This window comes from Somniosus microcephalus, chromosome 20 (assembly GCF_052327205.1).
Source record: "Somniosus microcephalus isolate GS21.2 chromosome 20, FLI_Smic_1.0, whole genome shotgun sequence".
Taxonomy (NCBI): Eukaryota; Metazoa; Chordata; class Chondrichthyes; order Squaliformes; family Somniosidae; genus Somniosus; species Somniosus microcephalus.
The window spans coordinates 13,596,599-13,611,932 of NC_141006.1; the positions used below are offsets into that span (position 1 = coordinate 13,596,599).

The following is a 15,334-nucleotide window of genomic DNA, read 5'->3' on the forward strand; positions in this document are numbered from 1 at the left end:
CTAAAATGTAACAGGCAAAATACAATGGCCTAGAAATTCCGTGACGCCATACCCTTTTTTCGGGCACTAAATTGCTGCCTAACCCACCGATATGGCGGGCAGGAAGGGCACGCTCATTACAAGCCGGAAGTGCACCATTGGGATAGGAGCCCGCACCTGAAACAGGTATTCGGCTCTTTACATCCCCATTTACCCTCATAACACTTGCTGCACCTCAGAGTCATTCATTTTACATAAAGTTCTGTGTGATGTTTCTCAGGGATGTGATCAGCAGCTGGAGAAATGCAAGGCTTGCTCGTTTCTTCATTTCTACTCCACCTCCTCGCCAGGAGCTCTCCCTCCAACTCCCACCCCCTCCCCACACAACATTCTCTCTGTTTTTCTCCCACTGTCTCTCTCTTTCTCTGTCATTATTCCGATCTGTCTCTCTTTGTCTCTCCCCCCTCACTGACTCTGTCTCTCTTTCTCCCCCCTCTCTCCATCTCTCTTTGTCTCTCTCTCTGTTTCCCTTTATGTCTCTGTCGATCTCTGTTTTGCTCTCTGTCTGTTTCTCAGTCTCTCTCTCTCTTCTTTCTCTCTGTCTCTCTCTCTCCCTTTCTCTCAAAATCCTTATGTCCCAGTATAGGAACAGTTTAAAACACACATTTCATCACTACATTTACCTACACTCTCCAAATGACAGGGTTTGGATTCCTATCCCCAGCTGATCCTCACTGAAAGTTGAGGTTTTTGTGGAGCTAACAAGCGCTTCACAGATGGTGGCAGCTTGTTACCTTCTTTACGAGCTAGAACTTGCTAGGCTGATCTCTGATTTATACCCACCACTCATTCTGTATCATTTAACTGAACCATGAACTCAGACTGGAAACTTAGCCCAGGGCGCTGTCAACAGAGACTGTGCTCAGTACACTGGACACTCAAGGTCGGGAATACTGGAGCAAGGAAACTGGTGGAGAAGGCCGGACCCGTCACATCTGATCACCGCCTAATTCCTCAGCCTTCTGCAGCAAGAGAAGGTCACTCCGACAGGACTAGTGGCAGGTGTGTTTTTTATTCATTCCTTGGATGTGGGCATCACTAGCCAGGTCGGCATTTATTGCCCATCCCTAGTTGCACTTGAGAAGGTGGTGGTGAGCCGCCTTCTTGAACCGCTGCAGTCCGTGTGGTGAAGGTTCTCCCACAGTGCTATTAGGTGGTCTGTCCCATTCCCACCCCATGTTGAGATAGTCTGTCCCATTCCCACCCCATGTTGAGTTGGTCTGTCCCATTCCCACCCCACGTTGAGATGGTCTGTCCCATTCCCAGCCCTTCTTGAGATGGTCTGTCCCATTCCCACCCCATGTTGAGGTGGTCTGTCCCATTCCCAGCCCTTCTTGAGATGGACTGTCCCATTCCAACCCCATGTTGAGATGGTCTATCCCATTCCCACCCCACGTTGAGTTGGTCTGTCCCATTCCCAGCCCTTCTTGAGTTGGTCTGTCCCATTCCCACCCTATGTTGAGGTGGTCTGTCCCATTCCCACCCCATGTTGAGGTGGTCTGTCCCATTCCCAGTCCTTCTTGAGATGGACTGTCCCATTCCCACCCCACGTTGAGATGGTCTGTCCCATTCACACCCCATGTTGAGATGGTCTGTCCCATTCCCAGCTCTTCTTGAGATGGTCTGTCCCATTCCCACCCCATGTTGAGATGGTCTGTCCCATTCCCACCCCATGTTGAGATGGTCTGTCCCATTTCCACCCCACGTTGCGATGGTCTGTCCCATTCCCACCCCACGTTGAGTTGGTCTGTCCCATTCCCACCCCACGTTGCGATGGTCTGTCCCATTCCCACCCCACGTTGAGTTGGTCTGTCCCATTCCCACCCCACGTTGAGTTGGTCTGTCCCATTCCCACCTCATGTTGAGATGGTCTGTCCCATTCACACCCCATGTTGAGGTGGTCTGTCCCATTCCCACCCCATGTTGAGGTGGTCTGTCCCATTCCCACTCCATGTTGAGGTGGTCTGTCCCATTCCCACTCCATGTTGAGGTGGTCTGTCCCATTCCCACCCCATGTTGAGGTGGTCTGTCCCATTCCTACCCCATGTTGAGATAGTCTGTCCCATTCCCACCTCATGTTGAGATGGTCTGTCCCATTCACACCCCATGTTGAATTGGTCTGTCCCATTCCCACCCCATGTTGAGGTGATCTGTCCCACTCCCACCCCATGTTGAGGTGGTCTGTCTCATTCCCACATTGAGTTGGTCTGTCCCATTCCCAGCCCTTCTTGAGATGGTCTGTCCCATTCCCACCCCATGTTGAGATGGTCTGTCCCATTCCCACCCCACGTTGAGATGTTCTGTCCCATTGACACCCCATGTTGAGATGGTCTGTCCCATTCACACCCCATGTTGAGATGGTCTGTCCCATTCCCGCCCCATGTTGAGATGGTCTGTCCCATTGACACCCCATGTTGAGATGGTCTGTCCCATTCACACCCCCTGTTGAGATGGTCTGTCCCATTCCCACCCCATGTTGAGTTGGTCTGTCCCATTCCCACCTCATGTTGAGATGGTCTGTCCCATTGACACCCCATGTTGAGATGGTCTGTCCCATTCACACCCCATGTTGAGATGGTCTGTCCCATTCCCATGTTGAGATGGTCTGTCCCATTCACACCCCATGTTGAGATGGTCTGTCCCATTCCCACCCCATGTTGAGTTGGTCTGATCCATTCCCATGTTGAGGTGGTCTGTCACATTCCCACCCCATGTTGAGTTGGTCTGATCCATTCCCACCCCATGTTGAGATGGTCTGTCCCATTCCCACCCCATGTTGAGTTGGTCTGATCCATTCCCACCCCATGTTGAGTTGGTCTGATCCATTCACACCCCATGTTGAGTTGGCCTGTCCCATTCCCAGCCCTTCTTGAGTTGGTCTGTCCCATTCCCACCCCATGTTGAGGTGGTCTGTCCCATTGAATTGATGGGAAGTGGTTCCAGTGGATTGAGAACTGGCTGCATTCCTTTACGCTGTAAATAGTTATTAGCGGTTATGGATCTGCTTGGAGCCTGATGACCAGTGATGTCTCACAGGGATCTGTGTTAAGACCATTGATTTTTATTATCGTCATTAATGACCTGAATGTAGGTGTTGCGGAAACGGTTCGCAGGTTTGCAGATAATACGAAGATTTGCGCGTGTTAGGGCTGCGGATGAGAATAAATTACTAAAAGCAGATTTTAATATGATGGAGGACTGGATTCCTGCTAAACAAATGGCATTTAACTTAGATAAATGTAGTGTTATGCATGTAGGTAGGAACAACGCCAAGTATACTTACACCCTACAGGGTACAGGACTGAAGTCCATTGAGAAGAATACGATCACAGTGTTATAGTACAGAATTCTCTTCAGGCTCAAACCATTTTGTCCATATATAAGACTTTGGTCAGTCCTCACTCAGAATATTGTGTCCAGTTTTGGTCCCCACACATGGTGGTGACATAGGGGCTTTGGAAAAGGTTCAGAGGAGGGACACAGGATGGATGCCTAGCTTAAAACATCTCAGTTACTCAGAGAGACTTAAACAGCTGGGTCTACTTACTTAGAATCATAGAACCATAGAATGGTTACAGCACAGAAGGAGGCCATTCAGCCCGTCGAGCCCGTGCCAGCTCTCTGCGAGAGCACTTTACCTAGTCCCACTCCCCTGCCTTTTCCCCGTAGCCCTGCAAATGTTTTTCCTTCAGGTACTTATCCAGTTCCCTTTTGAAAGCCACGATTGAGTCTGCCTCCACCACCTTTCAGGCAGTGCATTCCAGATCATAACCACTCGCTGAGTAAAAAAGTTTTTCCTCATGTCGCCTTTGGTTCTTCTGCCAATCACCTTAAATCTGTGTCCTCTGGTTCTCGACCCTTCCGCCAATGGGAACAGTTTCTCTCTATCTACTCTGTCTAGACCCTTCATGATTTTGAACACCTCTATCAAATCTCCTCTCAATCTTCTCTGCTCCAAGGAGAAAACCCCAGCTTCTCCAGTCTATCCACGTAACTGAAGTCCCTCATCCCTGGAACCATTCTTGTAAGTCTTTTCTGCACCCTCTCTAAGGTCTTCACATCCTTCCTAAAGTGCAGTGCCCAGAATTGGACACAATATTCCAGTTGAGACCGAACCAGTATTTTATAAAGGTTCATCATAACTTCCTTGCTTTTGTACTCTTTGCCTCTATTTATGAGCCCAGGCTCCCGTATGCATTTTTAACTGCTTTCTCAACCTGCCCTGCCACCTTCAACAATTTGTGCACATGCACCCCCAGGTCTCACTGTTCATGCACCCCGTTTAGGATTGTATGCTTTAGTTTATATTTCCTCTCCTCATTCTTCCGAACAAAATGTATCACTTTGCACGTTTCTGCGTTAAATTTCATCTGCCACATGTCCGCCCGTTCCACCAGCCTGTCTATGTCTTCTTGAAGTCTATCACTATCCTCCTCGTTGTTCACTATACTTCCAAGTTTTGTGTCATCTGCAAATTTTGAAATTGTGTCCTGTACACCCAAGTCCAAGAAAAGCAGTTGTCCTAGTACCGACCCCTGGGGAACACCACTGTATACCTTCCTCCAGTCCGAAAAACAACTGGTCACCACTACTCTCTGTTTCCTGTCACTTGGCCAATTTCGTATCCATGCTGCCACTGTCCCTTTTATTCCATGGGCTTCAACTTTGCTGGCGAGCCTATTATGTGGCACTTTATCAAACGCCTTTTGGAAGTCCATGTACACCACGTCAACCGCATTGCCCTCATCAACCCTCTCTGTTACCTCATCAAAAAACTTAATCAAGATAGTTAAACATGATTTGCCTTTAACAAATCCGTGCTGGCTTTCCTTAATTAATCCATACTTGTCCAAGTGACTGTTAATTTTGTCCTGGATTATCGTTTCTAAAAGCTTGCCCACTACTGAGGTTAAACTGACTGGCCTGTAGTTGCTGGGTTTATCTTTACACCCTTTTTTTGAACAAGGGTGTAACATTTCAATTCTCCAGCGATCTGGTACTACCCCTGTATCCAAGGAGGATTGGAAGATTATGGCCAGTATCTCCGCAACTTCAACCTTTCCTTCCCTCAGCATTCTAGGATGCATCCCATCTGGTCCTGGTGACTTACCTACTTTAAGTACAGCCAGCCTTTCTAGTACCTCCTCCATATCAATTTTTATCCCATCCAGTATCTCAACTACCTCCTCTTTCACTATGACTTTGGCAGCATCTTCTTCCTTGGTAAAGACAGATGCAAAGTACACATTTAGTATGTCAACCATGCCCTCTGCCTCCATGTGTAGGTCTCCATTTTGGTCCCTAATCGGCCCCACCCGTCCTTTTATTAGCCGTTTATTATTTATCTGCCTGTAGAAGCGTTTTGGATTCCCTTTTATGTCAGCTGCCAGTCTATTCTCATACTCTCTCTTTGCCCCTCTTATTTCCTTTTTCACTTCCCCTCTGAACTTTCTATATTCAGCCTGATTCTCACTTGTATTCTCAACCTGACATACGCGTTCTTTTTCTGCTTCATCTTACTCTCTATCTCTTTTGTCATCCAGGGAGCTCTGACTTCTGTTGCCCTACCTTTCCCCCCTCATGGGAATGTACCTCGACTGTACCCGAACCATCTCCTCTTTCAAGGCAGCCCATTGTTCAATTATAGTTTTGCCTGCCAATCTTTGATTCCAATTTACCCGGGCCAGATCCTTTCTCAACCTACTGAAATTTGCCTTCCTCCAATTAAGTATTTTTACTCTAGATTGCTCGCTGTCCTTTTCCCTAGCTAATCTAAACCTTATGATACTATGATCACTGTTCCCTAAATGTTCCCCTACTGACACTTGCTCCACTTGACCCACCTCATTCCCCAGAACTAGACCCAGCAATGCCTCCTTCCTCGTTGGGCAGGAAACGTACTGATCAAGAAAGTTCTCCTGAACCCACTTCAGAAATTCTTCCCCCTCTCTGCCCTTTACACGATTACTATCCCAGTCTATATTAGGATAATTGAAGTCCCGCATTATCACTATTCTATAGTTCTCGCACCTCTCTGTAATTTCCCTACAAATGTGCTCCTCTATATGCTTCCCACTAGTTGGCGGCCTATAGAATACACCTAGCAGTGTAATGGCACCTCTAGTGTTTCTCAACTCTAACCAAATAGATTCTGTCCTTGACCCCTCCAGGACATCCTCTCTCTCCAGCACTGTAACATTCTCCTTAATCAATACTGCCACCCCACCTCCTTTCTTTCCTTCCCTATCATTCCTGAACAACTTTTATCCAGGAATATTTAGTACCCAATCCTACCCTTTTTTGAGCCAGGTCTCTGTTATTGCCACAACATTCACGCCTGCAGCTTACCAACCTTATTTACCACACTTTGTGCATTCACACACATATGCACTGTAAACCTATCTTAGACTTTCTTGTATTCTCTCTTAGTCTGACCCCACCTAATACTGTACTGTTTCTTACTCTAGTGCTATCTGTCTCTCCCTTTGTGCCCTTTGTTTCTCCTTTCTAATGCTACATCCTGGTGCCGATCCCCCTGCCAACTGAGTTAAACCCTCCCCAACAGCGCTAGCAAACCCCCCTGTGAGGACATTGGTCCCGGCTCTGTTGAGGTGCAACCCGTCCGGCCTTTACTGGTCCCATCTCCCCCAGAACCAGTCCCAATGTCCCAGGAATCTAAAGCCCACCCTCCTGCACCATCTCTCCAGCCACGCATTCATCTGCGCTATCCTCCTGTTCCAGCAATGTGTAGACTTCGGGGAGAGAGGAATCTGATAGAGGTTTTAAAATAACAAAGGGATCAAAATATAAATAGATGATTTCAATTAGGTTAGGGAAGACAAGGGGGTCATGCATATACAACAACAACTTGTATTTATATAGCGCCTTGCAGGTGGACATAAAAGATCCCATGGCACTATTTTGAAGAAGAGCGGGGAAGTTATCCCCGGTGTCCTGGCCAATATTTAACCCTTAATCAACAGAACAAAAACAGATTATCTGGTCACTATCACAGTGCTATATGTGGGGCCTTGCTGCAAATTAGCTGCTGCATTCCCTACATTACAACAATGACTACACTTCAAAAAGTACTTCATTGGATGTAAAGCGCTTTGTTACGTCCGGTGGTTGTGAAAGGCGCTATAGAAATGCAAGTCTTTCTTTCTTTTAACGTAGTAAGACATCCCAAGGCGCTTCACAGGAGCATTATAAAATGGATATTTGACCACATCAGGAGATATTAAGGCAGGTGACCAAATGCTTGGTCAAAGAGTTAGGATTTAAGGAGCATCGTAAAGGAGGAAAGAGAGGTAGAGAGGCGGAGAGGTTTAGGGTGGGAATTCCAGAGCTTAGGGCCTTGGCAGCTGAAAGCACGGCCGCTAATGGTTGATGATTAAAAGTTATGCAAGGGTAGGGTGAGGTTAGATGTTAGGCGGTTCTTCTCTTTCCAGAGGATAGTAGACCTATGGCTCGTGTGCTGACTGCTGAATCTCTGCATACCTTCAAAAGAAGCTGGACTAGTTCCTGGCTGGGCAGATATCACGGTGTACAGAAGGTTGGTGAGAGTAATATAAATCACTTGCCAGGGTGGTCTTCTGGGATAGTTTCCATCCCCTAAGGTGGTCAATGGTCACTGACCCATGCATCTGGTCACTGACCTCTGCTCCCTGGTCACTGACCCCTGACCTCTGCTCCTGACCTCTGCATTCGATCACTGACCCCTGCTCCCGATCACTTACCCCTGACCTCTGCACTCGATCACTGACCCCTGCTCCCGATCACTGACCCCTGCTCCGTGCTCACTGACCCTTGCTGGGTGTTGATTAGGACAGGATTGAGCTCGCAGTGATGCTCTTCACTGTTGAATAGGGTGTCGACACATACCGTCTTGCTCACCCATATAGAATGGCATGGGTACTGGAATACTGCAGGGCTTCGTGGAACTGTACTCCACAATGGAGTCAGCATCTGCAGGGATGAGGGAGAACCTGGAGAGCGGTGAGAAAGTGTCAGAATATATAAGGCCTTACCTCTGTGTGTTGCCAGCGGCCCTCCGTTGGATAGCTGCGCTCTGACGGACACCCACAGGATGACCATCCAAACTGTCCACATCTCTGCACCAATATCTGTCAACAACGCTTAACCATCACCTGGAAGAGAGGCAAGGTGAAGAGAAAGACAGGTTATTGGAAGCCTCAAATCATACAGCACAGAAGGAAGTCATTCGGCCCCTCATGTCTGTGTCAACTCTTTGAAAGAGCTCTCCCACTTTCCCATAGCCCTGTAAATGTTTCCCTGCAAGTATCTATCCCATTCCCTTTTGAAAGTTCCTATTGAATCTGCTTCCACCGCCCTTTCAGGCAGTGCATTCCAGTTCACAACTGGTGCATTAAAAAATTCTCCCTTCTAGTTCTTTAGCCAATTACTTTAAATCTGTGTCCTCTGGTTACTGACCCTTCTGCCAGTGGAATTTAATGGCAGGACCAGGTTAACACTTTTTGTCTCCGTTTCCCGGCCGCAGCCAGCCAGATTGAGAGGCTGTTGGGCGGGTAGGCCCGCGGCACCAGGCCAAAGCCAGGGGTGGGGAGGGGGGAAATCGAAGGCTGAAGCTGGGGAGCGCAGATGAGGGAGGGAGGGAGGTGCAAAGACTCGGGGGGGTGGGGGGCAGATGAGATCGGAAAAGGCGGTTTGCGGGGACATCTTGGCTCCGGGGGGGGAGATCGGATCGTGGGGGAAGGGAGTCCAATCAGGGGGGGGTCTGATCGTGGGGGGGGCGTACGATCGTGGGGGGTCTGATCGGGGGGGGGTCCGATTGGGGGGAGGCGATCGTGGGGGGGTCCGATCAGGGGGGGTCCGATCGGGAGGGGGTCCGATTGTTGGGGGGGTCCGATCGGGGGGGGGGTGTCAGATCGGGAGGGGGTCCAATCGTGGGGGTTCCAATTATGGGGGGGTCCGATTGTGGGGGGGTCCGATCGTGGGGGGGTCCGATCGTGGGGGGTTCCGATCGGGGGGGGGTCAGATCGGGAGGGGGTCCGATCGGGGGGGGGTCCGATCGTGGGGGTGTCCGATCGGGGGGTCCGATCGTGGGGGCGTCCGATCGTGGGGGCGTCCGATCGTGGGGGGGGTCCGATCGGGGGTGTCTGATCGGGGGGGTTCCGATCGTGGGGGGGGGGTTTCAATCGTGTGGAGAGGTCCGATTGTGTGGGAGGGTCTGATCGGGGTTTCCGATCGTGGGGGGGGCCCGATCGGGGGGGGGGCGGATCGGGGGGGGGCGGGTCCGATCATGGGGGGGTCCGATCGTGGGGGGTCTGATCGTGGGGGTGGTGCCGATCGGGGAGGGGTCAGATTGTGGGGGGGGTCTGATCATGTGGGGGGGTCCGATTGTGGGCGGTCCGATCGTGGGGGGGTCCGATCGTGGGGGGGTCTGATTGTGGGGGGTCTGATCGTGGGGGTGGTGCCGATCGGGGGGGGGGTCCGATCGTGGGGGGGGTCCGATCATGGGGGGGTCCGATCCAGGGGGGTGGTCCGATTGGGGGGGGCTCCGATCGTGGGGGTGGTCCGATCCAGGGGGGGGGGGTCCGATCGTGGGGGGGTCCAATCCAGGGGGGGGGGTCCGATCCAGGGGGGGGGTCCGATTGTGGGGGGCTCCGATCGTGGGGGGGGTCCGATCGTGGGGGGGTCCGATCCAGGGGGGGGGGTCCGATCGTGGGGGGGGTCCAATCCAGGGGGGGGGCGATCAGGGGGGCGGTGGGGAAGCAGGTTAGCTTGGTGAGTTGGGGGATAGCACTCCTGGCCCACAGGCAGTGCTGGAAAGGCAGTTACCTGCTGGATCCAGCAGTCCTCGCCTCACTTTAGCTGCCGGGTTTCCTGAGGCTTGGGACACCCGGTCAGCCCAGGTTAAACCAAAAATGGAGGAAAAATCTGTGGCAGGCAGCCTCAGTCTAATATTTAAATGACCAACCTGCCTCCTGCGAGCGGATTGGTCGCACGCCCCTTGTCCCGCCTCTGTTAAAACCGTAAGTGGGCGGATTCGTGGCAGGTTGGGGTCGGGTTTGAACTTTTAAAAATATTTACATCCTACCCGACCCAAAACCACCTGTTTTTGGGGGTTAAAATTCCCACCAACATCTCTAAATTGGGGAAATGGTTGGAAGTTAGAGAGTGAAACCTGTGGAGAACTAATGGGGCAATTTCTCTCTTGATTATTGTTAAACCCAAATGTCGTTTAATTTTCTGATAAATTTTTACTAAGAAAAATCTATAAATTGTGAAGTAAAATGCAGCATTTTTAATGTGGCCCTATAAATGTGTGGCCATGGAGTGAAGGGGTTGCCTTTTGGAAGAGTTTTGTGTAATTTTAAATTTTCTGCTCCCTGCCCCCTGCCCCCTGCCCCCCTGACCTTATGGAACTGCTTATAATACAAAAGCCAGGAAGTTAGGCTAAACCTGTATAAAACATTAGTTCGGCCCCAGCTGGAGTATTGTGTCCAATTCTGGGCACCGCACTTTAGGAAGGATGTGAAGGCTTTGGAGAGGGTGCAGGAGAGATTTCCGAGAATGATTCCAGGGGTGAGGGTTACAGTTGCGTGGAGAGACTGGAGAAGCTGGGTTGCTCTCCTTAGAGCAGAGAAGGTTAAAAGGAGATTTAATAGAGGTGCTTAAAATAATGAGGGGTTTAGATAGGGGGAAACTGTTTCCAATGGCTGATGGGTCGATAACCAGAGGACACAGAAGAGCCAGAGGCAACATGAGGAAAACCTTTTTTACGCCACGAGTGGTTAGGGTTTGGAATGCGCTGCCTGATAGGGCGGTGGATACAGAGTCAATAGTAGCCTTCACAAGGGAATTGGATCAATACTGGAAGGAGAATAAACTGCTGGGATATGGGGAAAGAGCGGGGAGTGGGACTAACTGGATTGGTCTTCGAAAGACCCAGTGCAGACTCGATGGGCCGAATTGCCCCTTTCTGTTCTGTACTATTCTATGATTCTGTAATTCTGTGCTCCCCTCCCTTGATCTTACGCTTACCCTGCAAATTCTGGGGCCTTTAAAACCCACATTTGGCCTCCTGCATTAGCTCACGCTCCCTCAAGCTCCCTCTCAATCCTGTGTTAGTGGCTACACTCTTCATCTCAGAATTTCAATGAAAAAAAGCTTATTGAACAAAGAACTTACATTTATATAGCACCTTTCACAACCTTAGGATGCCCCAAAATACACTTTACAGTCAATCAAGTACTTTTGATGTGTACTTACTGTTGTAATGTAGGAAGTGCTGCAATCAATTTGCACACAGCAAGATCCCACAAGCAATGTGACAAATGACCAGATAATCTGTTTCAGTGATGTTGGTTGAGGGATAAATATCGGCCAGGGCACCGGGCACGAGTAAGGAGTGTGATGGAATACTCTCCACTTGCCTGGATGAGTGCAGCTCCAACAACACTCAAGAAGTTCGACACCATCCAGGACAAAGCAGCCCACTTGATTGGCACCCCATCCACCACCTCAAACATTCACTCCCTTCACCACCGGCGCACCGTGGCTGCAGTGTGTACCATCTACAAGATGCACTACAGCAACTCACCAAGGCTTCTTCGACAGCACCTCCCAAACCCACGACCTCTACCACCTAGAAGGACAAGGGCAGCAGGCACATGGGAACACCATCACCTGCAAGTTCCCCTGCAAGTCACACACCATCCTGACTTAGAAGTATATTGCCAATCCTTCATCGTTGCTGGGTCAAAATCCTGGAACTCCCTACGCAACCTTCACCACACGGACTGCAGCGGTTCAAGAAGGCGGCTCACCACCACCTTTTCAAGGGGCAATTAGGGATGGGCAATAAATGCTGGCCTTGCCAGCGACGCCCACATCCCATAAACAAATAAAAAAAACTCCCCTGCTATTCTTTGTGACATGGGATCTTTTACATTCACTTGAGAGAGCAGATGGGCCTCAGTTTAAGGTCTCACCCAAAAGATGGCACCTCTGACAGTGCAGCACTACCTCAGCACTGCACTGGAGTGTCAGCCTAGATTAGAACATAAGAATTCGGAGCATGCATAGGCCATACGGCCCCTCGAGCCTACTCCACAAAATGCCGAAACCCGGGACTTAACCAGAGACCTTCAGATCTTCAGTCTAACGCTCTCCCAACTGAGCCATTTCAACTTATGTGCTCAAGTCTGAGTAGTAGGTCAAATTATTGGGCAAAGTAGGAGTGAGTGCTCCCTAACCACTGCCCGGCACTAACTCAACCGGAGAAAAGCAGCTGAGGAGCGGAAAGTGAGTGCAGATTGTGGGTGTTCACTGATGTTGGACATCCTGGAGAGAGGGATGTTGGACAACTTGGGGAGTTAAGGGTTAACAGTTGAACTTCTTTGTATCTTAAAGCAACAGGCTTTCCCAGATATAAATAGGATGACTTTGAAGTGTAAAGTGCTTGTGTAAGGGAATAAGTGTTAGTAACGACGTCACCCATTGGGGGTTTAGTTTTAAGGTACTAACATAGGCAGCAAGAATCCATTAGACACAGACAGCAGTTGGTACAGCTTTTGCTTCAAAGATGCTAGCAAATATTCATCAGGAAGTCTTGTTTAAGGGAAGTGGTTTTGAAGTAAACAACTGCAAACTGTTTACATAGTCGGTTTTCAAAGGTTTTGGGAAATAGATACATCATACAGGCTTATCTATGACATTTTCCTTTGATGTAGTCAAGATATTATATTGGTGTATAAAGGAGCATGGTTTTCAACAGTATCTCAGAGTGTACTTGATAGATACAGAAACTGAAAAAGTCACTCTCTGTATGCAGTTAAAGATGGATCACCTTTACTGTATACCAATAAAATCTGTTCGGTATACTCCACTATGAAGGCTCGTGCTTACTCGAAACATGATGTTGTGAACCAGAGGATGAACAAAGTTGACTGCTTAACAACGGATGGGACCTAACCCTCCCAGCCTCACCCTGATAACCAGCCCACCAATGTAATGGTGTTCAGTGCAGTCCTTCAAAAGCCCATTTCCGTTTTTCTGAATGTAGTTATCTTGAACACTGACATCAGAACAAGACGGAATTTTAAAACACAGCGACTCTAAGTGTGTGAGGAGGGACGAGCTTCCGCACTCAGTTTAGTGCCCAGCTTCCCTGACGCTGGTGCTGAGCCAGGCCTGGGAGAGCTGCTGCTCGGTACATCTAAACAGAGGTTTGTGCAATGAAAGCCTGGCGGCGATTATAATTCAACGACGTTATCTGTAAATCAAGTTGACTGCAGCTCACAGGCTCCAGCCTTTAGCTGACTGGAGATTTGGTTATAGAGGCTAAACGTGTGCCCCACTGATCACAGAGCTCATTATGTGTTCTGGCCTCTACCTGTTGATATCCACCCTCGCTGGGGTCCGGTTCCATATACAGGGCAACCAAGAAAACTAGTAAACACTGACCAGCAGTTTTAGAGAAGCTGACAACTCAAACAAGGCCCTGAACATAGGCCGAGGGCCCAGAGACACCCTCTCCCCTCCCCCTTTCACAGAGACACTCTCTCCCCTCCCCCCATTCACAGACACTCTCTCCCCTCCCCCATTCACAGACACTCTCCCCCCTCCCCCATTCACAGAGACACTCTCTCCCCTCCCCCATTCACAGAGACACTCTCTCCCCTCCCCCACCCCTCTCTCCCCTCCCCCCATTCACAGAATCACTCTCTCCCCCTCCCCAACATTCAACAGAGATCACTCTCTCCCCTCCCCCATTCACAGAGACACTCTCTCCCCTCCCCCATTCACAGACACTCTCTCCCCTCCCCCCATTCACAGAGACACTCTCCCCCCTCCCCCCATTCACAGAGACACTCTCCCCCTCCACAGAGACACTCTCCCCCCCTCCCCCATTCACAGAGACACTCTCTCCCCTCCCCATTCACAGAGACACTCTCTCCCCCTCCCCCATTCACAGAATCACTCTCTCCCCTCCCCCATTCACAGAGACACTCTCTCCCCCTCCCCCATTCACAGAGACACTCTCTCCCCTCCCCCATTCACAGAGACACTCTCTCCCCTCCCCCATTCACAGACACTCTCTCCCCTCCCCCATTCACAGAGACACTCTCCCCCTCCCCCATTCACAGAGACACTCTCTCCCCTCCCCCATTCACAGAGACACTCTCTCCCCTCCCCCATTCACAGACACTCTCTCCCCTCCCCCATTCACAGAGACACTCTCTCCCCTCCCCCATTCACAGAATCACTCTCTCCCCTCCCCCATTCACAGAGACACTCTCTCCCCTCCCCCATTCACAGAGACACTCTCTCCCCTCCCCCATTCACAGAGACACTCTCTCCCCTCCCCCATTCACAGAGACACTCTCCCCCCTCCCCCATTCACAGAGACACTCTCTCCCCTCCCCCATTCACAGAGACACTCTCTCCCCTCCCCCATTCACAGACACTCTCTCCCCTCCCCCATTCACAGAGACACTCTCCCCCTCCCCCATTCACAGAGACACTCTCCCCCCTCCACAGAGACACTCTCCCCCCTCCCCCATTCACAGAGACACTCTCTCCCCTCCCCCATTCACAGAGACACTCTCTCCCCTCCCCCATTCACAGAATCACTCTCTCCCCTCCCCCATTCACAGAGACACTCTCTCCCCTCCCCCATTCACAGAGACACTCTCTCCCCTCCCCCATTCACAGAGACACACTCTCCCCTCCCCCATTCACAGAGACACTCTCTCCCCTCCCCCATTCACAGAGACACACTCTCCCCTCCCCCATTCACAGAGACACTCTCTCCCCTCCCCCCATTCACAGAGACACTCTCCCCTCCTCCATTCACAGAGACACTCTCCCCTCCCCCATTCACAGAGACACTCTCTCCCCTCCCCCATTCACAGAGACACTCTCTCCCCTCCCCCATTCACAGAGACACTCTCCCCTCCCCCATTCACAGAGACACTCGCTCCCCTCCCCCATTCACAGACACTCTCTCCCCTCCCCCATTGACAGAGACACTCTCTCCCCTCCCCCGTTCACAGACACTCTCTCCCCTCCCCCCATTCACAGAGACACTCTCTCCCCTCCCCCATTCACAGAGACACTCTCCCCTCCCCCCATTCACAGAGACACTCGCTCCCCTCCCCCATTCACAGACACTCTCTCCCCTCCCCCATTGACAGAGACACTCTCTCCCCTCCCCCGTTCACAGACACTCTCTCCCCTCCCCCCATTCACAGAGACACTCTCTCCCCTCCCCCATTCACAGAGACACTCTCTCCCCTCCCCCATT

At 50.7% G+C, this 15,334-nt stretch overlaps 1 protein-coding gene across 7 annotated transcripts in view; it reads right to left on the minus strand.

The window, feature by feature from the left end:
• Positions 1 to 15,334, minus strand: part of col16a1 (collagen, type XVI, alpha 1) — a 636,201-nt gene that overhangs the window by 530,915 nt on the left and 89,952 nt on the right. For all 7 annotated transcript variants that reach the window (XM_085962342.1, XM_085962338.1, XM_085962337.1 and 4 more), the window contains exon 2: positions 8,070 to 8,189. In XM_085962342.1, coding sequence (XP_085818468.1) covers positions 8,070 to 8,151 — 82 coding nt within the window. In that variant the 5' untranslated portion in view covers positions 8,152 to 8,189. The remainder of the gene's footprint in view (positions 1 to 8,069; positions 8,190 to 15,334) is intronic.